Source organism: Anser cygnoides, chromosome 37, assembly GCF_040182565.1.
Source record: "Anser cygnoides isolate HZ-2024a breed goose chromosome 37, Taihu_goose_T2T_genome, whole genome shotgun sequence".
NCBI lineage: Eukaryota > Metazoa > Chordata > Aves > Anseriformes > Anatidae > Anser > Anser cygnoides.
The window spans coordinates 659,815-687,679 of NC_089909.1; the positions used below are offsets into that span (position 1 = coordinate 659,815).

Consider the following 27,865-nt stretch of genomic DNA (forward strand, 5'->3'; position numbering starts at 1 on the left):
GTTGGCCAACTCCATTTGGGTTGGAGGACTCATCCACCAGCATCCCATGTCCATGGGGCCATAGCAAGGCCAGGCCACATCTTCGTCCTTGTGAGATGATGGGAGAGCACGAGCATAGGAAACAGGACTCATCTTCAAATCAAATTAACGTAAAATCGCAAATTTGGGGGATGGTGGGAGGGCTCTGACCTCAAAACAAAGCCATAAATGGAAACCGGACCCGCGGAGGACCCTGGAGGAGAGGCCAGGTCTGGGATTTGTCTTGAGGGGACAGGTCGAAAGGACGAAATTTCCCACCAAACATCGCAACGCTTTAATTTCTGGTTCCTTCCCATCCACCCTCTCACTGGCTTCACCAGGTGACACCCTGGCTGCACCCACAACCTTGCCACAGCCTCCGTTGTCCCCGCGACCTGCCCCGGCGAGCAGCAGCAGCCTGGATGTGGCCCTCCGACCTCCCTCGGGCGCTCGGAGGTTGCTGGAGTGTCACTGGTTGTCCTTCATGGTTTTCTGGATCCACTGGGCGTATCTGCAGACCTTGGTGTAGACACCAGGTCTCTTGGGCTGCCCGCATTTTTCCATGCCCCAGGACACGATACCTTGGAGGGTCCCGTTGCAAACCAGAGGTCCCCCAGAGTCACCCTACGGAAAGAGGTGCTGTGAGCCAGCCGTCACCCAACGCTTCTTGGGTTGGCCAACTCCTCGTGGCTTGGCCCACCACTCTCAGGCCTCATCCTGTTGGATGACCTCTCATGGTTGGCCAACCATCGTTGGGTTGGCCAACCATTGTTGGGTTGACCAGACATCACCGGTTTGGCCTCCAACTGACTTGACCAGCCTTTATTGGGCTGATAAACCATTGGTTCAACCAACCCGTGACATCAGGCTGTCTAATTAGCCAGTTGTTCCACCACCTTTGCACCAGGACGCAATGCTTGGAAGATTCTTTAACGGTCACTGGTCAGCCAACCACCACGGTTGCTTGTCCAAATCTCTTTGGGTTGGCCAACCATCATTGAGTTGGCCAATTATACTTTGGCTAATTACACTTTCTTTGGCTAATAACAATTTCTTTGGCTAATAACTCTTTCTTTGGCTAATAATGCTCGCTTTGGCTAATGACACTTGCTTTGGCCAATTACACTTGATTTGGCCAATTACACTCATTTTGGCCAATTACACTTGTTTTGGCCAATTACACTTGTTTTGTCCAATTATGCTTGATTTGGCCAATTACACTTGTTTTGGCCAATTACACTTGTTTTGTCCAGTTATGCTTGATTTGCCCAATTACACTTGTCTAACTCATGTTGGCCAACCCTCGTTGGGTTCATGAGCCACCGGGAAGACCACTGACCCCATGGTGATGACCGGGGGACGTGTCCCCTTGGTCCGCCTTGCGGACAGCCCCCCGGTGGCAGCGGTGGAAGGAGGACATCATGGCCGTACCTGGCAGGAATCCCTACCGCCTTGGAGGCTCCCGGCGCATATCATGTTCTCGGTGATGGAGCCGGGGTATAACCGCTTGCACTCAGCCGTCGAGAAGATGGTGACGGTGACGCACTGCAAGACGTCCGGGTAAGAGACTGAGATGGGAAACGGAGGGGAGGGGAGAAAGAAACCAGAGCAATCGACCCGGGAACCGGCAGAAATTTGCCCCCCCGAACTCCCAGCGCCTACTCCCCCGTCTTGGGGAAGAGGGCGTTGGGTCTCCCCTGGGGTCTCACACGAAGGTGGCTTCTCCTGACTGTTTCGGGGTGGAAAATGTGCTGTTTGGGGATGTTTCCACACTTCCGGCTGGAAAGCCACCCATGGAGACACATCCCATCGTGGGCGAAGCCTCCCTCGGGTGGGCATTTCCAGAGGGGAATGCCAAAAATAAGGAATTTCTGCCCCAAAAAGGTCTGATTTGAAACCAAACACGCAGAGGTTGGGGAACCAGGACTCGCCCAGTCCAACCCATTTTTGCGCCATGATTTTGTGTCTTCTATTAAACTGCCTTAGTTTTACATTTTCCTTTCATTTCCTCTAATTTAATTTTAGGGTGTTTCTCTGTTGTTTCACTCTATCTTCTTCCATCTGCTTTTTTTTCTTTCTTTCTTTCTTTCTTTCTTTCTTTCTTTCTTTCTTTCTTTCTTTCTTTCTTTCTTTCTTTCTTTCTTTCTTTCTTTCTTTCTTTCTTTCTTTCTTTCTTTCTTTCTTTCTTTCTTTCTTTCTTTCTTTCTTTCTTTCTTTCTCTTTCTCTCTTTCTCTCTCTCTCTCTCTCTCTCTCTCTCTCTCTTTCTCTTTCTCTCTTTCTCTCTTTCTCTCTTTCTTTTTCTCTTTCTTTTTCTCTCTTTCTTTCTTTCTTTCTTTCTTTCTTTCTTTCTTTCTTTCTTTCTTTCTTTCTTTCTTTCTTTCTTTCTTTTTCTTTCTTTCTTTCTTTCTTTTTCTTTCTTTTTTCTTTCTATAAAAAAAATCTGTTTTAATTTTACTCTGTTCCCTTCTATTCTACCTAACTCATTTCCCTTCATTTAATTTAATTGACTTTATTTTAACTTTTCTCCCCTTCCTTCGCCTTACTTCTTTTTGTCACTTGATCATATTTGGTCCTGTTTACTTCTCATTTCACCCACTATTCAATTTACAGGGTTTTAGATGCTTTTAGTCTATTCGCTCTGGTTTCTTTTCATTGTAATTTTTTGAGTTTTTGGTAGAAGTTAACCTGATTTCACTTTATTTCCTTCCTGTTCCTCCTCTGCTGCCCTGTTTTGTTCCTATTTTTTTTAGGAGAGGACCCAGGTGTCCAGGGGATGACCCAGGTGTCCAGGAGAGGACCTGGGTGTCCAGGAGGGGACCCAGGCATCCAGGAGGGGCCGTCAGCACTGGGTACCTTCTGGGGAGGTGGTGGCCCCCCAGCCCGAAGTGGTGCAGCTGGTGCCGGGCACTGGGGGGCAGGAGGCCACAGGGACAGGCTGGATCCTCTCGGTGAGTGTGACGGGTGTCAGGAGCTTGATCAGCATGATGTCGTTGTCCTTGGTGCTGGGGTTGTAGTTGGGGTGAGGCACCAGCTTCTGCACCAGCCTCCGCTCCTCGCCCCATTCTCGCGTGAAGAGGTTGTGCTTGCCCAAGCGGATGGTGGTGATCCTGCAGCACCCAAGGGACACGCGTGGGATGGATGGCGAGGTGGCCAGGACACGGGGAACGCGGCCACTTGTAGGGGTCTTGGAGACCACGGTGTGGCCACAGCTCTTGTGGGAAGAAGCATGATGGGATGTGTAACATGGGGACTGCAGCATGGCTATGGCATGTGCAGGGCATGGCATGCATGGAACATGACGTGGCCCATGAAGATGGAGATCGTATTGCAGTCATGGCACACATTGGCCATGGCATGGTCAACGCATGTAGGACAAGATGTGGTCCATAAACATGGAGACCATGGTGCAACCATGGCATGCGTTGGTCATGGTGTGGCCAAGACACTTGTGGGACATGATGTGGTCCATGAACATGGAGACCATGGTGCAACCATGGCATGCATTGGTCGGGTCATGGCATGGCCAAGACACTTGTGGGACATGATGTGGTCCATGAAAATGGAAACCATGGTGCAACCACGGCACATGTTGGTCATGGCATGGCCAAAACATGTGGGACAAGATGTGGTTCATGAACATGGACACCTTGGTGCAACCATGGCATGCGTTGGTCACGGCATGGCCAGGACCCATGTAGACCACATCATGGCCACGCCAACACGTGGGACCACAGGACCCTGACACAGCACACACACATGGGCCATGGCGACCACGCCACTCTCATGACCCAGGGGACATGGCACACGCGTGACACGCGTTACACGCACGACGGTGCCCTTACCCTGGCGTGGTGCAATGGGCCGCCGTCACCACCCACTGCCGGGCCACCAGGACGCCGCCGCAGTAGAGCTTGTACATGTCGAGGATGGCCACTTGCCACGGCTGTGAGTGGGGCTCGCAGTCCATGCCGCCCACCACGCGCGTGTCACCTGCCACCGAGGACACTGCAAGGCATGATGGGGGCGAGAAGGTGTGTGTCAGCACCTCCACACGCGTGTGCAACACTGGTCAGACCCTTCACCCTTGCACTCACCCATGGACGCCACCAAGACCAAGGCTCCCAACAGCTTCACTCGGTCCCATGGCCGGGGGGCCACCATGGCTTGTACCTCCATCGATGTGGCCACTGCGGGGACAGAAGCGTTGGGACCACGGTGGTGGTTTTGTGGGGCTATGCATTTTGAGGGTGGCGCTGAAGTGTCTCTGTACCATTTTGGGGGGTCTTATGGCAGCCCTACACATTTCTGGGGGGTTTATAGTAGCTCCAAACTATTTTGTGGGGCATTAGCTCAGTCCTACACATTTCCTGGGGAGGTTCTGGTAGCTCCAAGGCATTTTTGGGGTCATTATGATAGCCCTTCATATTTCTTGGGGGATTTATGGTAGCTCCAAGCCATTCTGGAGGCATTATGGCAGCCCTACACATTTCTTGGGAGGGTTATTGTATCTCCAAGACATTTTGGGGGTCACTATGGTAGCCCTGAACATTTCATGGGGGCTTTATGGTAGCTTCAAGCCATTCTAGGGGGCATTATGGCAGCCCTACACATTTCTTGGCAGGATTATGTTAGCTTCAAGACATTCTGAGGGGCATTATGGCAGCCCTACACATTTCTTGGCAGGGTTACGGTAGTTTCAAGACATTCTGAGGGGCATTATGGCAGCCCTACACATTTCTTGGGAGGGTTCTGGTAGCTCCAAGACATTTTTGGAATCATTATGGCAGCCCTACACATTCATTGGGGCGTTTATAGTAACTCCAATCCATTTTTGGAGGGTATTATGGTAGACCTACACATTTCTTGGGGGCATTTTGGTGGCTCCAAGACATTTTTGGGGTCATTATGGCAGCCCTACACATTTCTTGGGGGGTTTATGGTAGCTCTGAACCATTTTGGGGGGGCATAATAGCAGCTCTACACATTTCTTGGGAGGGTTATGGTAGCTCCAAGACATTTTGGGGGGCATTATGGCAGCCCTGCACATTTCTTGAGGGGTTTATGGTAGCTCTGCACCATTTTGGGAGGCATTATGGTAGCTCTACACATTTCTTGAGGAGTGTATTGTAGCTCTGAACCATTCTGGGGGGACATTATAGCAGCTCTACACGTTTCTGGGGAGGGTTATGGTAGCTCCAAGACATTTTGGGGGTCATTATGGTAGCCCTGCACATTTCTTGACGGGTTTCTGGTAGCTCCAAACCATTTTGCGGATTATGGCACTATGGTGGGGGGTCTCCACGGTCCCCTCTGCCCAGCGCTGGGAGCTGCACGATTCGCCCCGTCATCGTGCTTTTGCAATGGCAACATCATTATGCCAAGTGCCACGGCAGCAATCAACACAGTCATTGTTAATGAGGCCCGTAATTATGGGCCCCACCAACTCCTCCGCCTCCCCCTCCTTGTCTCGGGGCGGTTGACCTTCCAGCACCCCACACTGCCCTCGGATGCCTCCCTCGGGCTGTGGCAGCGGGTTGGGGCCCCCCTCCCGTAGTTTTGGGGCATGGCTCTTCAAGGCCGTGGGGTGAAGGCACCCTTGGGCGTGGGTCATTGCTCCCCAAGGATGTGGGTCATGGTCCCCATGGCTGTGGGTCAAGGCTCCCCGTGGTTTTGGCTCATGGGCTTCTTTAGGTTGGAGACACCCAATTTAGGGGGCATGGTTCTCCATGGCCATGAGTTACTGTCCCATGTAGGTTTGGGTCCGTGCTCCCCATGGCCATGGGTCATGGTCCCCTAGGGATGCGGGTCATGGTTCTCCACGGCTATGGGTCGCTGTTCCCTGTGGATTTGGGTCCATGCTCCCCATGGCCATGGGTCGTGGTCCCCCATGGCTTTGGGTCATGGTCCCCCGTGGTTGTGGGTCATGGTCCCCCATGGCCATTGATTGGAGGCATCCATAACCATGGGTCATTGCTCCCCAAGAAGAGGCATTGTGGGCCCCACAGAGGTGGATCAAGGCACCCTACGACTGTGGGTCACGGTTCCCACGGCCGTGGGTTGGAGCCACCCATGGGTGTGGGGCACCACTCCCTGCGGATGCGTGGTGGGCCCCATGGACGTGGGGCCAGGGAAGGGAGGCTGAGGATGGAGGGAGGCTGAGGATGGAGGGATGGCGAGAGGAGGGATGGAGACAGGGACGGAGGTGGCGTGGGGAAGGAGGGATGGAGGGAGAACGGGAAGGAAACGTGGAGGAACGAGGATGGAGAAGGAGAGATGGAGACCAGAGGTGGAGCAAACATGGAGAAGGAAGGAGGGAAGGAGGGAAGGAAAGAAGGAAGGAGGGAACGAGGGGAGAAAGGAAGGACAGAAGGAAGGAAGGAAGGAAAAGGAAGGAAGAAAAAGGAAGAAAAAGGAAGGAAAAGAAAGGAAAAGGAAGGAAAAGGAAGGAAGAAAGACAAATCAACCATTCTGCATCATTTGTGACAATGAAGATCGAGGATGGAGGCAAGGAGAGACGGACGGAGGTTGTGGACTCAGGGATAAAGCAACCATGGAGAAGGAATCACAGAATGGCTTGGGTTGGAAGGGACCTCAAAGCCCTTCTAATTCCACCCCCCCCTGCCATGGACAGGGCCACCTCCCACCAGGCCAGGTTGCCCAAAGCCCCATCCAACGTGGCCTTGAGCACCTCCAGGGATGGGGCAACCCCAGCTCCTCTGGGCAACCTGTTCTGGTGCCTCCCCACCCTAATCACGGAAAACTTCCGCAAGGAAGGATGGGTGGAGATCGGGCAAGGAGGGGTGGAAATTGGGGATGGAGCAAGCAAGGAGGGGTGGACGGAGGTCGGGGATGGAGCAAGGAAGGAGGGGTGGATGGAGGAAGAAAGGAGGGGTGGATGGATGTTGGGGATGGAGCAAGGAAGGAAGGGGAGATGGAGGTTGGGGGATGGAGGAAGAAAGGAGGGGTGGATGGAGGTCAGGGATGGAGCAAGGAAGAAAGAATAGATGGAGGTTGGGGGATGGAGGAAGAAAGGAGGAGTGGATGGAGGTTGAGGCTGGAGAAAGCAAGGAGACGTGGATGGAGGCTAGAAATGGAGCTTCCTTCTCCAAGGAAGGATGTAGAGGCTGGGGATGGGACAAACAAGAAAGATGGATGAGTGGAGGCTGGGGATGGAGCAAGGAGGGAAGAACGAAGGCTGAGGATGGAGTGAACAAGGAAGCAGGGATGGAGGCTGGGGATGGAGCAAGAAGGAGGAATGGATGGAGGCTTGAGATGGAGAGAACAAGGAGGGAGGGATGGAGGCTGGAGACAGAGCAAGAAGGAGGAGTGGATGGAGGCTGGAGATGGATCAATAGGGAGGAATGGATGGAGGCTGGGGATGGAGCATGAAGTAAGGATGGACAGGGAGCAGGGCCATCAGGCGGAGAGCATGACCACAGACCGCAGCCTCCCTTTGGAGCCTCCCCCACTGCCCCCCGCCCTCCACCGCCACCCCACCAAACCTCTCCGCAGGTCCCCGCTGTGCCCCGCGGGGGCCGGGGAGGCCTCCCCGCTCCTGAGGCTCGCGTGTCCTCCCCTCTGCGCCAGGAAGAAGCGTTCCGACCAGCCCTGACGTGTCTCCTTCTCCTCCTCCTCCTCCTTCTCCTCCTCCTCCTCTTCCTCCTCCGACGCCGCCGCTCCGCGCCCGTCCCACCCACGTGAGCACCGCCGGTTTTATAACGGCGTCAGGGCCCGGCTCGTCCCGCCCCGAGGCCGAGCGTGGAGGCCGCCTTCCCTAATCCTCCCCTAATCCTTCGGCACCACCTCGCCCGGCCTCCCTCGTGCTCTCTCCGGGGCGGCGCTTGCTGATTGGTCAGCCGGAGCTCTCCGATTGGCTGGTTGGAACCTGTTGGTTGGATGGAAGGAGCTTGCTGATTGGCTCCCCGCCCGGTTGAGGTGATAGGGAAGAGCTGATTATAAGGCTGTGCCATGGGAACGACAGCGTGGCAGGTGCTGGTAGTTCTGGGGAACGGCGCGTGCTGATTGGCCGGCTGGCTCTGGAGGCAAGATGCTGATTGACCAACAGGCTGTGGGAACAAATGACAGATGATTGGATGGCTGTGTTGGAGGCAAACTCATGGCATTGGCTGGTGACTTTGGAAATGGGTGCATGCTGATTGGCCAGCTGGCTTTGAGATGGGGGCATGCTCATTGGCTGATGGCCGTAGAGGCCAGCATGTGCTGATTGGCCAGCTGCCTTGTCCAGCCGGCTGCCTTGTCCAGCCAGCAAGCCCTGTTGGCCAATCATCTTGAGAGACCGGCATGTGCTGATTGGCCAGTTGGCTTTGTAGACCAACACGTGCTGATTGGCCAGTTGGCTTTGTAGACCAACACGTGCTGATTGGCCAGTTGGCTTTGTAGATCAGCACAAGCTGATTGGCCAGCTGGCTTTGCAGACCAATGCATGCTGATTGGCCCGTTGGCTTTGTAGACCAACGCATGCTGATTGGCCGGTTGGCTTTGTAGACCGATACTTTCTGATTGGCCAGCTGGCTTTGTAGACCAACCTGTGCTGGTTAGCCAATCAGGTTGGCTGGCTGGTCTTGAAGACCAGAGCAGAAGAAGACCGAAGCTGGAGGTTCCCCAGCTCCTTCGTCACTTGCGCCCCTAGGGGGAGCTGTCACCCCACACCGTTTGCACACGCACAGGGGGCGGGGCTTCCAGCCGGGGGGGGCGGGGCACGAGTTCGGAGGGGCGGGGCTTGCCCACCCCGGGGTGTAAATCTGAAGCGGGGTGTAAGCGGTGTAAACAGGGCGGTGCGGCTTCTCGGGCGGCGCCGCGCGCCGCGGGCATGGCCAGACTGGTTCTCTCGGTGGGGGGAGGCCCTCGTTAGCGGCCTCCTCGTTAGCGAGTGCTTAATTGGCACCAATTAGGGCAGCCCACGCGCTGCCAGGAGGAGCAGCTTCCCTGCTTTGCTCCTGGTTGACGCGGCCAGTGCTAACCCTGGGTGGCCCGGTGGCGGTGGGTCCATGGGACACGTGGGCTGTGGCCTCCGGAGGAGGACACGCGTGGTGGTGGGGTGATGGTCACGGTCACCAGGTGGGACACGAAGTTGTGGGGCACCAGCTGTGAATTCTCCAGCTGCGTGCACGTTCTATAGGGCTGGACACGTGTAGCCTCCTCCTGTGGACACGTGTGGCCTCCTCCTGTGGACATACGTGGCCTCCAGACATGGACACTTGTGTTCTCCAGACTTGGACACATGTCCTAAAGATGTGGACACGTGTGTCCTCCAGAACTGGACACGTGTGTCCTCTACACTTTGAAATATGTCTTCCAGACCTGGACATGTGTGGCCACGGGTTGCTGACCAGCGCCAGACGTGTGGTTGCAGGTTGCCACCATAGCCACCCACATCAGACATGCGTGGTCATGAGTTGCCCACCATGGCTACCAGCACCAGATGTGTGGTTCCAGGTTGCCACTGTGGCCACCAGCACTAGATTTTTGGTTGTAGATTGCCCACCATGGCCACCAGCACCAGAAAGATGTGGTTCCAGGTTGCCACCACGGCCACCAGCAGCAGATGTATGGTTCCAGGTTGCCACTGTGGCCACCAGCACCAGAAAGTCATGATTCCAGGTTGCCACCATGGCAACCGGCACCAGAAAGATGTGGTTCTAGGTTGCCACCGTGGCCACCAGCACCAGATGTATGGTTGCAGATTGTCACCGTGGCAACCAGCACCAGAAAGATGTGGTTCCAGGTTGACCACCCCCAAACACCCATGGCCATGAGTTGCCCACCAACCTCCGGAGACCCCATGCTCATGGTGGCCATGTTCTCCCACTCTTCTCCCCCTCCCCACATCCACATGATGGCACAGGGCGGCCAGGTTCTAGAGGATTTTATTCCAGGAGCTCCTCCCCAGGATGAGAGAAGCGAGGAGCAGACCCAGAAGCGTGCGATGGGTTCTCAAGCGTGGCTCTTCCTCCTGATGGTGTCGTGGATCCAGGCGGTGAACTCGCAGACGCGGGTGTAGACGCCGGGCTTGCCCCGCCGCCCGCACACTTGCATGCCCCACGAGACAATGCCCTGCAGCTCGTCCTTGCACACCAGTGGCCCACCCGAGTCACCCTGGAGGACAGAGGCACCCAGTGAGATGGTCCCCACCATCTCACCAGAGCCTAACTGGACAGTTGTGGTGGCCAACACAATGGGATGGTCACACTGGGAGCCCAGCTGGATGGTTGTGATGGCCAACACAACGAGATAATCATCTTGGGAGCCTAATTGGATGGTTGTGGTGGCCAACCCAACGGGACGGTCACATTGGGAGCCCAGCAGGATGGTTGTGGTGGCCATCCCAGTTAGATTGTAATTCTGGGAGCCCAACTGGGTGGTTGTGGTGGCCAACCCACCCTCACTTCGTCCCCCTGTGTCCCCAGCCCTGCCCCATGGGGACCCCCTGGTCCTCCTGGCGGTGCCTGCTGCTGGGTGGAGATCACCATTGCCCTGTGGGGTTGGGTGTTGGGGTCCCTATGGGGTCCAGGGGTAGCACCCAGGGGGGCTGTACAGTGTCTGGGGGTCCCTATAGCATGCAGAGGGTCCCTATAGAACCTAGGGGTCCCTATAGAACTCGGAAGGCTGAATGTTGCCTTGTGGTCCCTATAGCACCTAAAGGGTCCCTATAGCATGCAAGGGGTCCTTATAGCACCCAGGGGTGGCTATACAGAGTTTGGGGGTCCCTATAGCACCCTTGGGTTCCCTTTAACACCCTGGGAGGGTCCTATAGCATCAGGGAGATTCCCATAGCACCTGGGGGTCCTTTTAACACCCAGGAGGCTGTGCATTACCTGTGCGGTCCCTATAGCATCCATAGGGTCTACATAACACGCTGGAGGTCCCTACAGCACCCTGGCAGTCTCTATAGCTCCCAGGATGTCCCCATGGCGTGCAGGGGTCCCTATAGCTCCCAGGGACCTGTAGAATGCCTGGGGGTCCCTAGAGCAGCCAGGGATCCATATGGTGCTCGTTGGGGGGTCCCTATAGCATTCCGGGGGTCTTTACAACACCCAAAGGTCCTAATAGCACCCAGGGGTTCTCTCTAGCACCCAAGGTGCTTGGTGTGTTGCTTGGTGGGCCCTATAGCACCCAGGCATGTGTATGGTGCTTAGGGATGGGTCCCTATAGCACCCAGGGTGCCTACGGCACCCAGGTGGTCCCTATAGCAGCCGGGGGTCCCCACGGTGCTTACTGGGGGGCCCTGAAGCAGCTGAGACCCCCAGGGCTGATCTTCCACCAGAGATGGGGACCTCCACCACTGGTCCTCAGCTGGGTGTGATGTGCCCCCCAACCCCGGTTCCTCTCCATTGGTCCCTCCCCGGGGACAGGGCGGGTGAAGGCACCCACCCATGGGTGCAGCGCCCCACGGCCACCCCACTGCCACCAGACCCACCTGGCAGGAGTCGGTGCCCCCCGAGCTGAGCCCGGCGCAGATCATGTTCCTGGTGATGCCCTTGGGGTAGAGCTTGCTGCACTCCTCGTTGGAGATGGTGTAGACCACACCGCACTGGAGGATGTCGGGGAAGTAGCCTGGGGATGGTGGGACATGGTGAGGGGTCCCAGGTCACCCTTCACCCCATGGGAAGGGTCCCCAGAGGGCTCCGATGCAATGGGACCGTCTCCCTTCTAAGGTGACGTGGCCCCACCATGGGAGACGCGCCCCAAGGTCAGGGCTGAGCGGCCACAGCGGAGGTGATTTGATGTCTCCTGTGGTCATGGTGTGGAGAACGGAGACCTCCAATGGACCCAGGAAGCCCCGCCCAGAGAGAGGTGTCCCCAAGGTGTTGAGATGTCCCCAAGATGCCAAGATATCCCCAACATGTCCCCAAGCTGTTCTCAAGACATTGAGATGTCCCCAAGAAGCAAAGGTGTCCCCAAGACACCCAAATATTCCCAAGACACCAAGATGTCCCCAAGCTGTCCCCAAAAAATTGAGATGTCCCCAAGATGCCTAGATGTCCCCAAAACACCCAGATGTTCCCAAGACACCAAGATGTTCCCGAGACACCAAGCTGTCCTCAAGACACCAAGATGTCCCCAAGCTGTCCCCTAAACATTGAGATGTCCCCAAGACATTGAGATGTCCCCAAGACACCCAAATATTCCCAAGACACCAGGATGTCCTCAAGACATTGCGACATCCCCAAGAGGCCAAGATGTCCCCAAGAGGCCAAGATGTCCCCAAGCTGTCCTCAAGACATTGAGATGTCCCCAGGAATCCAAGATGTCCCCAAGACACCAAGCTATCCTCAAGACACCAAGAAGTCCCCAAACCATCCCCAAAACAACCTGCCCAGATGCCCCCAAGACACTGAGACGTCCCCAAGACGCCCAGCTGTCTCCCCAGGTCCCTCGGGACCCCACCACACGTCGCGAGGAGATGTTTCCACCGACCTTCAGGGCTGCTGGTGCTGCCCCAGCCCGACACGATGCACTCGGTATTGGGCGGCGGGCATCTCCTGGGGAGGGCCACGGGCTGGACGTGGTCGGTGAAGCGCACGGGCTTCTGGAGCTTCAGCAGCATGATGTCGTTGTCGTGGGTGGTGGGGTTGTAGCCGGGGTGGACGAAGGCCTGGGCCGAGTTGATGCACTGCTCCGTCCCCTCCTTGGTCTTCAGGCTGTGGTCGCCCATGCGGATGGGGATGGACCTGGGCATGGAGGTGGAGAAAAGGGACCGCGGTGAGGCTCGGTGGTGGCCGGGGCAGAGGCCAGGGTGAGGGGAGGTCCACGCCGGGGAGGCTGGGAGGAGCGGGGCGGTGATGAAGCTTCCTGGCCTCCGCGGAAGTAGGGCAAAAGGCTTCCCCTCCTATCATTAGGATCTCGAACCAGATGGGGAAACCGAGGCCAGGAGACAAAAGCGGCCCAGCATGTCCCAGCAAGGGACGTGAGGTCCTCCCCAGCCCGTGCCAAGCTGGGCATGGTGGTGAAGAACCAGCTCCAGCCTCTACACCTTGAAGGCCCAAGTGTCCTCACCCCTTCTCCAGGCCCCACCACATTCAACTAAATGCTAAATTTCGTGTTTTCTTCCTTGTTTTTCCTGCAGCTCCTCCCTGCTCTACGCCCTGTGCGTCAGGACTCAGTGGGGAGAAGCTTGGACCACCCAAAAATAAACGGAGGGAAGTCCAAAGGTGTCCCTCAAGGAGATGGCTCAGACCCTGTCATGCAGGGAGGATGGGTCCCGTGGTCCTCCCATGCCCGGGCCAGTCACACCAGTACCACCAGCTCCCCAGACTGGTCTGCCCCCTTCACTCAACGCATTCTAGTCCAGTTCAGAGAGCTGGTGGGAATGGGGAGAGGAGGAGACCTCTCTTCAGGCTGCTCCACATCACCCGTCACCAAATCTGGGGCCACCAAATCTGGGGCCACCATATTTGGGGTCACCAAATTTGGGGTCACCAAATTTGGGGTTAGTTCAGGTCCTTCTTGGCCAACTCCACCGTATCAATGGCTTCTGCGTGGATGGGTTGAGGGGGTCGCATCCTGCTTCTCCCCTCAACCCCACGTGGAGAAGGGGGTGGAGAAGCTCCTCTCCATGATGTCTTCAAGAAGCACCTCACATGGCCACCCCCCAGCGGCCTCGAAGCCCCTTTTGGGCGTGTGGACAAGACCGAGACGTCCATGGGTGAGTGGGGACCGAGGGGGGTGATGCGGTGGTTTTGGGAAATTTGAAATTTTGGAGAATTTGGACATGGGGAGGGACCTGCAGGACCTTGAAGGTGGGGAGATGCTGGTTTTGTGGACAGCTTGGGTGTGTTCAGGGATGGTTCTGGTGGCCAACCCAACTGGATGGTCATGTTGGGAGCCCAATGGGATGGTTCTGGTGGCCAACCCAACGGGATGGTCATGTTGGGAGCCCAACTGGATGGTTGTGGTGGCCAACACAGTTAGATCCTAATTCTGGGAGCCCAACTGGACAGTTGTGTTGGCCAACTCGATGGGATGGTGATGTTAGGAGCCCAATTGGATGGTTGTGGTGGCCAACCCAACGGGATGGTCGTATTGGGAGCCCAATGGGATGGTTGTGGTGGCCAACCCAATGGGATGGTCATACTGGGAGCCCAACTGGATGGTTGTGGTGGCCAACCCAATGGGATGGTCATACTGGGAGCCCAACTGGATGGTTGTGGTGGCCAACCCAATGGGATGGTCATACTGGGAGCCCAACTGGATGGTTGTGGTGGCCAACACAGTTAGATCCTAATTCTGGGAGCCCAACTGGGTGGTTGTGGTGGCCAACACAATTAGATCCTAATTCTTGGAGCCCACCTGGACAGTTGTGTTGGCCAACTCGATGGGATGGTGATGTTAGGAGCCCAATTGGATGGTTGTGGTGGCCAACCCAACGGGATGGTCGTATTGGGAGCCCAATGGGATGGTTGTGGTGGCCAACCCAATGGGATGGTCATACTGGGAGCCCAACTGGATGGTTGTGGTGGCCAACACAGTTAGATCCTAATTCTTGGAGCCCAGCTGGACAGTTGTTGGCCAACCCAACGGGATGGTCACAATGGGAAGCCAAGAGGTTCTTCCAGGCCATAGAGGTGACCTCCTCTCCGCCCAGCACTTGGCCACCCAGTCCCAAGTGACATCGTGGCTGCTGGGAAAGGTCCCCAGAAGGCTGCAGGGTGGGGAGGAGGACCTCAAGTAGACGACCCCCACGACTTCCACCCTTGATGTTCTCCACCTCCTCCACGTTGAGACCAATCCCCACCAGGACTTGGTGACCCTCTCCCAGACCTGCCCATCGGCCCAGCGGAGGGGAAGGGCCCTCACCCCACCAATCCCCACCCCAGCTGGGGCCACCCCACCTCTTGGTGTCGCAGTGGGCGGCCGTCAGCACCCAGAACTTGTCGATGAGGACCCCGCCGCAGTGGATGTTGTTCTGGGGGCCCAGCAGGACCGCCTGGTACGGGTGGTGCTTCTTCTGGCAGCTGTGGCCCCCCACGATCCGGTTCTCGTCCCCCGTGGCCGCTGCGGGAGGGGAACCGGGGTTCAGCCCTCCCAGTGCCTCCCAGTGCCTCCCAGTTCCTCCCAGTTCCTTCCTTCCCGGTTCCTTTCCGGTTCCTTCCCAGGTTCTTCCCAGTTCCTTCCCAGTTCCTCCCCATCTAAGGGTCCTCAGGGCCTCCCCGCATCATCTTCCTGCCCTCCCAGTTGCTCCCGTTCCCTCCCAGTTCTCCCAGTGACCTCTCACTTCCCACCTACTGCCTGCCAGTGTCTCTCAGGGCCATCCCAGTGCCTCCCAGTTCCTTCCCATTTCCTTCCCATTTCCTTCCTTCCCAGTTCCTCCCCATCTAAGGGTCCCCATCTAAGGGCCCCAGTGTCTCCCAGTTCCTTCCCAGTTCCTTCCCAGTTCCTTCCCAGTTCCTTCCTTCCCAGTTCTTCCCCATTTAAGGGTCCTCAGGGCCTCCCTGCGTCACCTCTCTGCTCTCCCAGTTGTTCCCATTCCCTCCCAGTTCTCCCATTGACCTCTCACTTCGCATCTACTGCCTCCCAGTGCCATCCCAGTGCCTCCCAGTTCCTTCCCAGTTCCTTCCTTCCCAGTTCCTCCCCATCTAAGGGTCCTCAGGGCCTCCCCACGTCACCTTCCTGCCCTTCCAGTTGCTCCCGTTCCCTCCCAGTTCTCCCAGTGATCTCTCACTTCCCACCTACTACCTCCCAGTGTCTCCCAGTGCCCTCCCAGTGCCTCCCATTGCCCTCCCAGCACCTCCCAGTGCCCTCCCAGTGCCTCCCACTTCTTTCCCAATGCAGCCTCACTTCCTCTCCATTGTCCCCAGTGACTCCCAGTGCCTCTCACTGCCCGCCAGGTCTTCCCAGTAGCCTCTGGTTCCCACCCAGTACCTTCCAGTGACCCCAGTCTCCTCCGGCTCCCTCCCAGTAAACCCTTGCTGTCTCCTCAGTGGCTTCCAGTTGCCTCCCAGTGCTTCCCCCCCTTTTCTTCCCATGCCCCACCAGTGTGCTCCCAATGCCCCCAGTTCACCCCCAGTTCCTTCCCAGTGCAACCGGTTGCCATCCCAGTCCCTCCTACACCCCACCAGTGCTCCCAGTGCTCCCCATGCCCCCCAGCCCTTCTTCAGTGCCCCAGTATCCCCCAGTGCCCTCTATTTGCCTCCCAGTGCCTCCAGTTTCCCTCCCATCCGTACCAGTACACTCCCACTGTCTCCCAGTGTCCCCAGTTCACCCTCAGCTCCCTCCCAGTATCCCTCGGTGCCCTCTAGTGCCTCCCAGTGCTTCCTCTTTCCCTCCCACTCACACCAGTATGCTCCCAGTGTCCCCAGTTCACCTCCACCTCTTTCCCGGTACACCTCAGTGCCTCCAAGACCTCCTCATTCTGCCTCACTGCCACCAGTACACTCCCAGTGCCCCCCATTCCCTCTCACCCCCCTCCCAATGCCTTCCCAGTGACCCAGTGCCCTCCCAGGGCCTCCCGGGGCCTCCCAGTGCCCCCCAGCACTCCCAGTGCCCCCTAGTGCCCTCCCAGTGCACTGCAGCACCCACCAGTGCCCTCCTAGTTTCCCCCAGTCGCTTCCCAGCACCTCCCAGTCCCCCCAGTTCCTCTCAGTTGCCTCCCAGCCCCTTCCTGGTGCACCCCAGTTCCCTTCCAGTTCCCCCCAGTGCCCCCCAGCACCATCCCAGTGCCCCCTGGTGCCTTCCCAGTGCACTGCAGCACACACAGCACCTTCCCAGTGGCCCCCCAGTTCACTCCCAGTGCACCCCAGCAGCTCCCAGTTCCCCCCAGTGCTCCCTATAGCATATTCCCAGTCCCCGCAGCACCATCCCAGTACCATCCAGTCCCCCCAGTGCACCCTAGCGCCCTCCCAGTGCCCACCAGACCCCTCCAATGTCCTCCCACTCCCTTCCTACTCCCCTCCAATTCACTTCCAGTGCCTCCCAGTCCCTCCCAGTATGCCCCAGTTCCCTCCCAATTTCCTCCCAGTGCCCACCAGTTCCTTACCAATTCCCTCCCAATATCCTCAACCACTCCTGGTGCCCACCAGTTCCTTTTCTGTCCCTCCCAGTTCTCCCTAGTTCCCTCCCAGTGCCCACCAGTTACCTCCCAGTCCCTCCCAGCTCCCTCCCAGTGCCCTCCAGTTCCTCCCAGTGCCCCCCAGTTCCCCCCAGTTCCCTCCCAGTGCCCCCCAGTTGCCCCCCAGTCCCTCCCAGTGCCCCCAGTTCCCTCCCAGTGCCCCCAGTTCCCTCCCAGTGCCCCCCAGTTGCCTCCTAGTCCCTCCCAGTGCCCCCAGTTCCCTCCCACTCCCTCCCAGTCCCCACCCAGTGCTCTCCAGTGCCCTCCCAGTGCCCCCCAGTCCCTCCCAGTCCCCTCACCAGCAGCCAGCAGCAGCAGGGGCAGGAGGCGCTCCATGGCAGCGGAGGACAGGGACCTGGAGGCTGCCGAGGCCGGGCCCGGCCCTTTAAATCCCCGGGGGGGGGCCCCGCCCTGGCAGGTTGGGGCGGAGACAGTGGGGACACGCCCACTGCTCCCACTGCTCCCAGTGCTCCCAGTGCCCCCAGTGATACCAGTGATACCAGTGATACCAGTGATACCAGTGCCCAAATCCTAGTGTTTCCAGTGCTCCCAGTGTCCCAAGTGCCCCAGTGCTCCCAGTGACCCCAGTGACCCCAGTGCTCCCAGTGATTCCAGTGATCCCAGTGGTCCCAGTGCTCCCAGTGCTTCCAGTGCTACCAGTTTTCCCAGTGTCCCCAGTGGTCCCAGTGATCCCAGTACCCCGGTGATCCCAGTGCTCCTGGTGCTCCCAGTGCCCCAGTGATCCCAGTGCTCCCAGTGCTCCCAGTGCCCCAGTGATCCCAGTGTTCCCAGTGCTCCCAGTGATCCCAGTGCTCCCAGTGGTCCCAGTGATCCCAGTACCCCGGTGATGCCAGTGCTCCCGGTGCTCCCCGTGCACCCAGTGCCCCAGTGATCCCAGTGCTCCCAGTGCTCCCAGTGATCCTAGTGATCCCAGTGCTCCCAGTGCTCCTAGTGCTCCCAGTGGTCCCAGTGCTCCCAGTGCTCCCAGTGATCCTAGTGATCCCAGTGCTCCCAGTACCCCAGTGATCCCATTGCCCCCAGTGCCCCAGTGCCCCCAGTGGTCCCAGTGCCCCCAGTGCTTCCAGTGCTACTAGTTTTCCCAGTGTCCCCAGGGCTCCCAGTGCCCCCAGTGCTCCCAGTTTGCTCGCAAGGCCTCCAATGCCTTCCAGCACCCTCCCAGTACCTCCCAATTCCTCCCAGTGCCTTCAGGGGCTCCCAGTGCTCCCAGTGCCTCCCAGTGAACTCCTGAGGCCTCCAATACCTCCCAGTCCCTCCCAGCACCGCCCAGTGCCTCCCAGTGTCTCCTAGAGGCTTCCCAGTGCCTTTCAGTATATCCCAATGCTTTGCAGTGCCTCCCAGTATATTCCAGTGCCTCCCAGCATGTTCCAGTGTATCCCAGTGCCCTTCCAGTGCCTCCCAGTGTCCTGCCTGCCCTTTCCAGTGCCTCCCAGTACCCTTCCAATGCCCCCCAGTGCCCTCCCTGCCCTTTCCAGTGCCTGCCAGTTCCCTTCCTGTCCCTCCCAGTGCTTCCCAGTGCCCTTCCTCCCCTTCCCGGTGCTCCCCAGTTCCCTTCCCATCTCCCAGTGCCTCCCAGTTTCCTTCCTGTCCCTCCCAGTGCTTCCCAGTGCCCTTCCTCCCCTTCCTGGTGCTCCCCAGTTCCCTTCCCATCTCCCAGTGCCTCCCAGTTTCCTTCCTGTCCCTCCCAGTGCTTCCCAGTGCCCTCCCTCCCCGTGCTTCCCAGTGCCCTCCCTCCCCTTCCCAGTGCTCCCCAGTTCCTTCCCGTCCCTTCCAGTGCCTCCCAATTCCCTTCCAGTGCCTCCCAGTGCCCTTCCTGTCCCTCCCAGTGCCCCCTCTGTCCTTCCCAGTCCCTCCCAGTGCAGCCCACACGGCTGTGGGGTGCCAGCCCCGCATTACCCACAATCCTCCCATCGAGGCCCTCCATGAGTGGAGGCTCTGCCCTGCCTCAGTTTCCCCCTTTGCCCAAATTTTCTGGGGGGAAGAGGGAAGGGGACCCCAAAATAGGAGCAGAATTAAGGGGACCCCAAAGCAGGGGCAATTAAGGGGACCCCAAATGAGGGACATCATTAAGGGGACCCCAAATGAGGGACATAATTAAGGGGACCCCAAGATAGGGGAAGAATTAAGGGGACCCCAAAGTAGGGGCAGGTAAAGGGGACCCCAAAATAGGGGTGAAGTTAAGGGGACCCCAAAATAGGGGCAGAGAAAGGGGACCCCAAAATAGGGGCAACATTAAGAAGACCCCAATTGGGGGCGGAGTCAAGGGGACCCCAAAACAGAGGCAGAGTTAAGGGGACCCCAAAGTAGGGGCAGATAAAGGGGACCCCAATGTAAGGGCGGGGTTAAGGGGACCCCAAGCAGAAGAGAGTTAAGGGGACCCCAAAACAAGAGACCAAGTTAACGGGACCCCAAAGGAGAAGCAAAGAGGACCCCAAAAAGTGGGGGTAAAGGGGACCCAAAGGAGAATTAAGGGAACCCCAAAAGAGAATTAGGGGGACCCGCAAGAGAAATAGGGTGACCCCAGAAGAGAAGTAGGGGGACCCCAAAGGAGAATTAAAGGGACCCCAAAGGAGAATTAAGGGGATCCCAAAGGAGAATTAAGGGGACCCCAAAACAAGGACAGAGCAAAAGGGGACCCCAAGGAGAACTGAGGGGACCCCAAAGCCAGGACAGAATTAAGGGGACCCAAATGCAGAATTGAGGGGACCCCAAAGGAAAATCAAGGGGACCCCGAAAGAAAATGAAGGGGACCCCAAAGGAAAATTAAGGCGGTCCGAAAGGAGAATTAAAAGGACCCCAAAAGAGAATTACGGGGACCCCGAAGGAGAATTGAGGGGACCCAAAATGAAAATTAAGGGGACCCCAAAGCAGAATCGGGGGGACACCTCGATGCCCCTGTGGCGCTCAGGGGGATGTCACCCCACGGGGACGGGCGCCAGTGGACATGCTGGCACCAGGTGGGTGCTCCTTGTCCCCAAAGTGTCCCCATATCTCCTACAGGGTCCTCAGGAGCTCCACACCCTAAGGGACAAAAGGATCCTGTCCCCAAGGGGACAATGTCCCCATGGGGCTGGTGTCCCCAAAGGGCTGATGTCCCCAAAGGGTCGATGTCCCCAGTGGGATGATGTCCCCTGAGGGCCAATGTCCCCCAAAAGGCCGATGTCCCCAAAGGGTTGATGTCCCCCAAAGGGCTGATGTCCCCAAGGGGATGATGTCCCCCAAAGGGCCGATGTCCCCAAGGGGATGATGTCCCCAAAGGGCCAATGACCCCAAAGGGACGATGTGCCCAAAAAGATGATGTCCTCAAAGGGATGATGTCCCCAAGGCGCCCATGTCCCCTTCCAGTCCCGGAGGACACCACGATCTGGGGACATCCGGGGACTGTCCCCAAAATAACACCACCGGCACCTAGGGACAGTCCCTTCCACACCTCCCCCAGGCCTCCAGCTAATTAGCGGCCCAATTAGGCCTAACGAGGACTCCCTTGGGGAAATCCCCTGCCCCTTTCTGGATGCCTGCAGAGGGGGCACCTCGCACAAGGTCCCCGTGTCACAGTCACCCCTCCCCGTTCCCGGTGACCTCGGCTTTTGGCCATGCTCCCAATTAGCATGGCCAACATGAACATCATCGGTAATTCATTAATTAGTTGGGTGATTAATTAGGGTGGGGTCCTGCAGCCGGTGAAGCTGCCTAGAGAGTTTGGGAGAGGAAAGCTCCCGGTGCCGGTAGGTGTGTAGGGGATTAATTATCCCTATTAATTAGTTCTATTAATTAGTCCCTTTCCCCCAGTGTGGGTGCAGGAGACAGGATCCATGCCCCATCTCAGATCCCAAAGGGTTTCTCGTTAACGCTAACGAGGGAAATCACTAATTAAAACAGTGTTTTCCTCCTAGTGATGGGGTTATTGTTGGGATGGCAATTAATAGCTCATTAATTATTGCGCTGGTGTCCCCCTCCCCAAAGGATGAGGCAAAGGGACCCTGGGGGATGCTGAGGGGTCCACATCCAAGGGTTCTGGAGCCCCCCCCCCCAAACTCTTCCATGACTCAATTTCCCCTTTTTCTTTCAATTCCTTTATTTCTCCCCAAATCGCCCATCTTCCCAAGAGCATTCCGGGAAATTATTTGCTTCTCCCACCCCACCCCAAATACTTAAGTGCCGAGAATGTCATCGGGGGGGCGCGGGGGGAGGTGGTGGGGCCGGGGAGGGGATCGGTCTCGCTACCCCCTGATGTATCTCCTGATCCAGGGCACGGCTTGGCACACGTTGGAGTAGACGCCGGGCTGCCCCTTGCGCCCGCAGACAGCCATGCCCCACGACACCACGCCTTGCAGCACCCCGTTGCACACCAGCGGGCCCCCGGAGTCGCCCTGTGGGGAGAAGAGCACAAGGGTAGGGCTCATTTGGGTGACACCATGGACCTTGTACCCCGTGTCGTGGTCCAGTCCCGTCTATGGGGCTTAAGCATGAGGTAGTTGTGGGGAAGACAGACCTTGTAGGAACCCATCCACGTGTCTTGGTCATTCCTTGGTTTTATGGCTTGGGTTGGAGATAATGGTGGAGGAACCCAAACCTTGCACGGACCCATCCACATACTGTGGCCCAGCCCTGGCTCCGGGCCTCAAGCATGAGGTAGTTGTGGGGAACCCAAATATTTTTGGGAAAACAAAGGTTGTGGGAAACCCAAATATTGTGGGAAACCCAAATATTGTGTAGCTTCACCTACATGCTGGGGCCATTTGTTGGTTTTATGGCTTGGGTTGGAGATAAAGGTGGAGGAACCCAAATATTGCATGGACCCATCCACATGTTGTGGCCCATCCCTGGCTCCGTGCCTCAAGCATGAGGTACTTGTGGGGAAACCCAAATATTTTTGGGAAAACAAAGGTTGTGTGGAACCCAAATATTGCGGGAAACCCAAATATTGTGGGAAACCCAAATATTGTGGGAAACCCAAATATTGTGTAGCTTCACCTACGTGTTAGGGCCATTCCCCGGTTTTATGGCTTGCAGATAATGGTGAAGGAACCCAAACCTTTCACGGCCCCATGGGAGGAGGCTGAAGGGACCTCTTACCTGGCAGGAATCAATGCCCCCCTGGGGGACGCCGGCACAGAACATGTTGGGGGTGATCAACCTCCCGTACGCCCTCGCGCACTTATCCTTCCCGAAGGCTTGGACGCCGGCACACTGCAGATTTCTGGGGAGCTTTGCTGCAGATGAGGGGGATGGAGAGAAAAACGGTGAGGAATGGCAGCCTCCTCGTGCTGAGGCCTGAGTAGACCTTGTGGTATTTTTGGTGAAGTTCCTTTGGAGGCGGGCAAGGGAGATGCCTCCACCGGAGGTGGGTAGTCCAACGCAAAGGAAACCCCAACCTCAACCCCAAGGGAAAGTCATTTTTCATGGGAAACCTCGTTGGGTAGAGTGAAGACAACATAAGGGGCCCTCCCTCATCCAATTTTCCTGACCAAGAAGAGAACTCGGCCTCCTTTTCCCTGCCAAATTACATCCCCCCTATCCCACCTCTTCCACCGGTGTCTCCACATTGAGCCAGTACCTCCGGGGGACTTGGTCGTGCCCCAGCCAGACACGCTGCACCTCATCCCGTCCATGGGACACCTCGTGGCCAATCTGATCTTCTTGATGTTGTTGCTAAACTGCACAGGTCTGTTCAGCCTCAGGAGCATGAAGTCGTTGTCGTTCTTGCGGGGGTTGTAGGCCGGGTGGACGATTAACTGCGAAATCATCCTCACTTCCCCCGTGCCATCCCGCAGCGTGTCCGTCCCGATTAACACCCTGAGGTCCCTGCCCGGAGAAGAAGGTCAAGAAATCAGAGCCAGCTCCTCCAGAGGAGATGCACAACCCTATGGGTCAAGGGGATGACTGAGGGTCATCCTCCAAAGCTTCTCCAGACCCAGTCGGCAGGCAGAGTTAAGGTGATGTGTCCATGGGACCACCTCATCCCCTTGTCCTCGAGGAGAAAAATGAAAATGCCTTGGGGATTTGTGAGATAGATCTCCTCCAAGAGCTCTTTGATGGCTCAGGTACCCTGGGGCCTTTCCCATCTCCATGGGACTTTGGAGAACGTCTTGACTTCAGTTCCTTGACTTCACCTTCATCTTCCTCACATCAGGCTTCAGGCAAGGAGTCCCACCTGCAACATCCCAGCAACGCCACCCTGAGCCCAAATTCTTGCCAACGTTTCTTCTGGTTTTCATCTTTATTTCCCCTCCCAAACGTGAAGCTTCCTCTCGTGGAGCCTTGTGGGGAAGCTGGAGAAATTTGGCTGTGGGGGGACCTGCTCCACTTGGTGTCATCACCTGGAAAAAGGGGGGGTGACCGGGCCTCAAATCTGGGGGAGGTTGAGTCCCTTGTGGGTTGATGGCCAGATGTTGTCCCCTGGCAAAGGAGACATCAGCTCCTGTCTCCCTGGGGATGCTGGCTGTGCCTTTGATGCCCTCTGGAGGTACCAGCTTCTGGATACCAACATCTGGAGATACCCATGGCTGGAGCATCAACATCTGGTGCTTCTGGGCATCAGGACATCAGATCTGGAGGTAACATCTGGGTGGGACTACCTGGGCATAGCAACCTCTGGAGATACCCACCTCTGGAGCTACCTGAAGGTACCAGACTCAACATTACCAACTTCTGGACACCAAAATCTGGAGGTGTCCACATCTGGAAGCAGCCAACTCCGGAGACACCGACTTTTGGGGCATCTCTCTCTGGATGCCACCATTAGGAGGCACCATCCTCTGGAAGTGCCGACATCTGGGCACCGATACCTGGAGGTACCAACCTCTGGGACCCAACTCTCCCCCTCAGTCATTAAAGGGTCTTGGAAAACGAGACGTCGGCTTGTAGGAAGCCATGGGGAATGTGAGCATGGAGCCAGCTTACCTGCCTGGCTGCTTGCAGTGGGCGGCTGTCAGGACCCACTGGGCGTCTATCAAGCTTCCTCCACACAGGATTTGTCCCCTCTTGATGAGGGCAACCTGGAAAGGTCGCTGGGTGATGGAGCAGGGCTTCCCACCGATGATACGGGACTCGTCCACCTCCGGTACTGCAAGACAAGAGCACCCAAGGGCACCGTGAGAACCTTGCGTGGCTATAGGCAGCCAGGAAGCCTCCTTCCAAAGAAAAAAAAATGTTATTTTGGGTTGAAAAGCATAAAACCAACTTTAAAAATTGTGAAATGAGACACAGAAGGGAAAGCTCTCTCTCCCGTGGGTTTTGTTATTTTTTTTAGCCTTAAAATACCATCAGAACAGTCAAAATCATAATTAACTTTTTTTTGTTTTGCTTTGTTTTGTTTCACTGAGTCATCTATTAACCTACTGAGGTCACACCAAAATCTTTTTTTTTTTTTTTTAATGAGAAAAAGATGGGTTTTGGACCAGGAGCAGTTGAAATCCAACCATTAGTAGCCCCAAACAGTCCTCGACGATCTGAATTCTCTCGATGCCTTCTGATGGAGCCCACCGCTCCATGGCCCGACCACACGTCCCAGGGAGAGCGTTGGGGTGGGAGGTCCCACGAGAAGACCCCCTGGGACCAGTCCATCATGCCAGGCTGTGCCAATGAGCTGTACTGGAAATCGCTGTGCGTCAGGAAGTCACCAACGGCCACTTATCTCCGCCGGTTTCGCCATGTGCCTCGGGGAGGGGCATCCGTTCCACCTCTAAGATTCCTCCCAGCCCAAGATTGGACTCTAAAAGGGAGATGACGCACCCCTAAAAGAGCTGATTTCTTCTTCCTCCGTTGGTAAGAAAGCCTGTAGGACCAGCTCGAAAAGACTCCTACCTCCTGGATGGCTCATGTTATGTACCCAGACCTCCTAGTTAGGGCCGAGGTAGAAGATGGTTGCATCAACACAAGCAGGAGAAGCCATGACACAGGGAGAAATGATAACAGGAGCTCACTCAGGAATGCGAGTCCTTACGTGGCTCTGGAGCCAAGACACGTTGGTCCCATGAGGTTTGCAGGGAAGAGAGCCATCAGCTTGGTTTTGGGGTCTTTGGTCATATCGCAGAAAAAAGGGGTCTCACCACCCAAAGCTTCCATTTCTGACACGAGTTTCTCAATCTTTAAGGTCTCTGGAGGCATCTCCCCTCGCTTTAGCTCGCTGAAGCAGATGGTTGTCCACTGGAGTTGGCCAGCGTTGATGGTCCTCAGAGAGAGGGAGGGACCATTCTGAGAGGCAATCCCACCCCATCCAACGCTGGATGTCTACAAGACAAGGTGTCCCTCCCCATGTTGGGATGTTTATGAGGTTTGTGGGATGACCATCTTGAGGTCGTGCCCATGCAAGACTCCACTTGGGTGTCCACACAACAGACACGCTGTGCTCCTGGTGTCCCTCCCTCTACAGCTCTATGTGGGCAAGAACCTCTCAGGATTTTTGAGAAGCTCTCTACTGGAGAAGACGCCTCGTGATCAGTTGTGTCCAAGTAGCAGGAGATGAGCTTCACAGCAAAAGGATAACCAGATTAAAAAAAAAAAAAAAAAAAAAAGAAAAAAAAGATTTTTTTAAACAAAAAATCCTCTCTCCTGACCCAAAAAATGCGCAGTAGCTGGACTTTTGCCTCTGTCACATGGGAGGCATCAAGTCCTCGTTCCCCCAGGTGTCTTCATGGGTCTTAAGGCTGAGTCCTCCACGCTGTAGCCTGGAGCATCCCAGCTGACTTTTGGGGTGTTTTTGGGAAGAAGTTGTGGTTGCCACCTCCACGTGTTGACTGCCCTGGCGAAGAGCTGTATTGATCCATGTGCGAGGTGGCTCGGGTCCATGGTTATCTGCAATCACCTTCCACCGCACGTTGGGACATTGGAATTTACTGGTGGGACTGGTTTGTGCTGGTGGGGATTACGACCTGTGACGGGTGGCAATGGGAGACGCCCGAGTTTCAGGCCGCCTGGAATCTGCCACTATCCGGTCCCAGCTGCCAAAACTGGAGGGTGGGAACCGTCCCAGCGTGCACGCTCATCGGGGAAGCATCCCTCGTCACCTCAAAGGCTGTCCTTGGGCCTTTGGAGACCATCCAGAAGGTTTAGGTTCCACCGAGCTCCTTGTAGACATCTCAGCAGCTTCCCTGGGCCCGGAGGATCTCCGTTGATGAAGGCCAGCTGGTGGAGAAGCAACGCAAGAAGGTGGAGCCGTGCGGTGGGATCCATAGCCTAGATTTCCAGAAGAGAGCTCCAGCCAAGGTGATGGTGTCTCCACCCCAAACCAAGCTGTGATAAACCTTATCACAAGAACCCCCCCCCTCAGAAAACAGTTCTGGGAAAGCCACATGGCAAATTATCCAGGCGCCGTCTGAACATGAGCTCGTTCCTTCTACGCAGGACCTGGGAGTTTCGGATTCAGCTCTGGGGGCACCGATTTGGGTTAAGATCCCAGGTTTTGGCAACTCTTGGGCATGTATCATGGGCCTCCTCTTCCGTTCCTGATCAGGACCCATCCATGGGGCTGTGCTGGTTCCCCTTCGTCAGAGCATCATTTTGGAAGCCAGAAGAAAAGAAGGGGATGCTCCCATCAGGATTAAGTCTCTCTTGCTTTCCTTTGCCCCAGGTGACTGCTTTTGTCTCCTTTTCCATGGCAGAAATCCCCGTACGACCTCACGGAGAAGGAAGGGAAGATGTCCCAGGGATCCTAGCGTCTCCAACCACGTGACGGAATTTTCCTCCGTGTCTTTTCTCTCTACGGCGAGGGGTTGCTTTATCTCAGCTCGAAACGAAAACAGGTTTCGAAATTACAGGGCTTTGCCCAAGCCTTCCCATCAGCAAGATTCCCACGAGCCAGAAGGCATCTCCTCATCCCATCCCATCCCATCCAATCCCATCCCTCCGGATACATTCCCCCGCGACGCATCCGCGAAACATCTGCAGTGTCCCCGTCCCTATCTCCATCCACCGGATTGACTTACGCTCATCGCCTTCATTGCCCCCCTTCCCGTTTTGTGCCAGCAGCGGGGTGGCGGACAGCAGTCCCACCATGAGGATGAAGATGGGGGTGAAGTTGAAGGCCCCATGCCCGTCACGAGCCATTCCTGGAGGGCAGAGAAACCAAACCAGACCAGCTCGGGGACCATGGGAGAGCACTCGGTGCCACGTGGGGGACAGGGGGACAGTCCCAGCGCTGTCCTTCCACCTCCCAACAAGGGACAGAGGCAACGCCACCAGGATGCTCTTGGTGTTTTGGTGAACTTTCATCCCTACAGATCACGCTGTGGCCTCAATCCCTCTTCTCCACCCTCTTTTGGCCCAATTCAGCTCTCCGGCGGTGCCTCCAGCAACCCAGGAAGCACCATTTCCCTCCCAGTCCCCGTTAAACTGGGCGAGCCGAGTTAACCCGGGATATGGAAGGCTCCCTCCACCAAACCACAGCGCGGACGGATCCGACCCATAGGGAAGAAGAAACGAAGAACCTGGAGAACCCCCCAAGTCCCACCTGGCACCATCCGACCCCTTGGAGATGGAGGCCGCCGCTGTCCCCGCTGCGGGGATGGACTCACCTGCTGGAGGAGAAAGACGGGGCCGGCTCAGTGCGTCGGGAAGCCGAGAATCCGTCGTTGGGCCATATTTATACCGGGCCAAAAAGTAGGTTGTGTCTCCGCCGGGGTGACTCAAGGGCGGTTGGGCGACGGGTCCAAGCGGCAAGCGGGACAAGCGTGGCCGTGGGTGTCTCCCCGGCCCCACGGGTGATTACCGCTTTGATGTCCCAGAGGAAAACGCCGCCCCGCTCCTCCCGACGTGCCCGA

General features: G+C 56.7%; 2 protein-coding genes across 2 annotated transcripts; both read right to left on the reverse strand.

Annotated features, from left to right (window-relative positions):
• Window positions 1–424: 424 nt before the first annotated feature.
• Window positions 425–7,717, reverse strand: LOC136788433 (trypsin-like). The gene is made up of 6 exons (XM_066986975.1): window positions 7,522–7,717; window positions 4,114–4,206; window positions 3,862–4,024; window positions 2,873–3,126; window positions 1,450–1,586; window positions 425–642 (listed from the first exon to the last, which is right to left on the reverse strand). The coding sequence occupies exons 2-6, from the start codon at window positions 4,193–4,195 to the stop codon at window positions 487–489; spliced, it is 792 nt and encodes a 263-aa protein (XP_066843076.1). The 5' UTR covers window positions 4,196–4,206; window positions 7,522–7,717; the 3' UTR covers window positions 425–486.
• A 2,173-nt stretch (window positions 7,718–9,890) lies between these two features.
• LOC106049424 (transmembrane protease serine 9-like) lies at window positions 9,891–27,752 on the reverse strand. The gene is made up of 11 exons (XM_066987013.1): window positions 27,620–27,752; window positions 27,032–27,154; window positions 24,009–24,171; window positions 22,663–22,910; window positions 22,182–22,318; window positions 21,330–21,475; window positions 17,387–17,544; window positions 14,872–15,034; window positions 12,458–12,711; window positions 11,457–11,593; window positions 9,891–10,135 (listed from the first exon to the last, which is right to left on the reverse strand). Exons 2-11 carry the CDS (start codon window positions 27,150–27,152, stop codon window positions 9,974–9,976), a joined length of 1,689 nt encoding a protein of 562 aa, XP_066843114.1. The 5' UTR covers window positions 27,153–27,154; window positions 27,620–27,752; the 3' UTR covers window positions 9,891–9,973.
• Window positions 27,753–27,865: the final 113 nt, after the last annotated feature.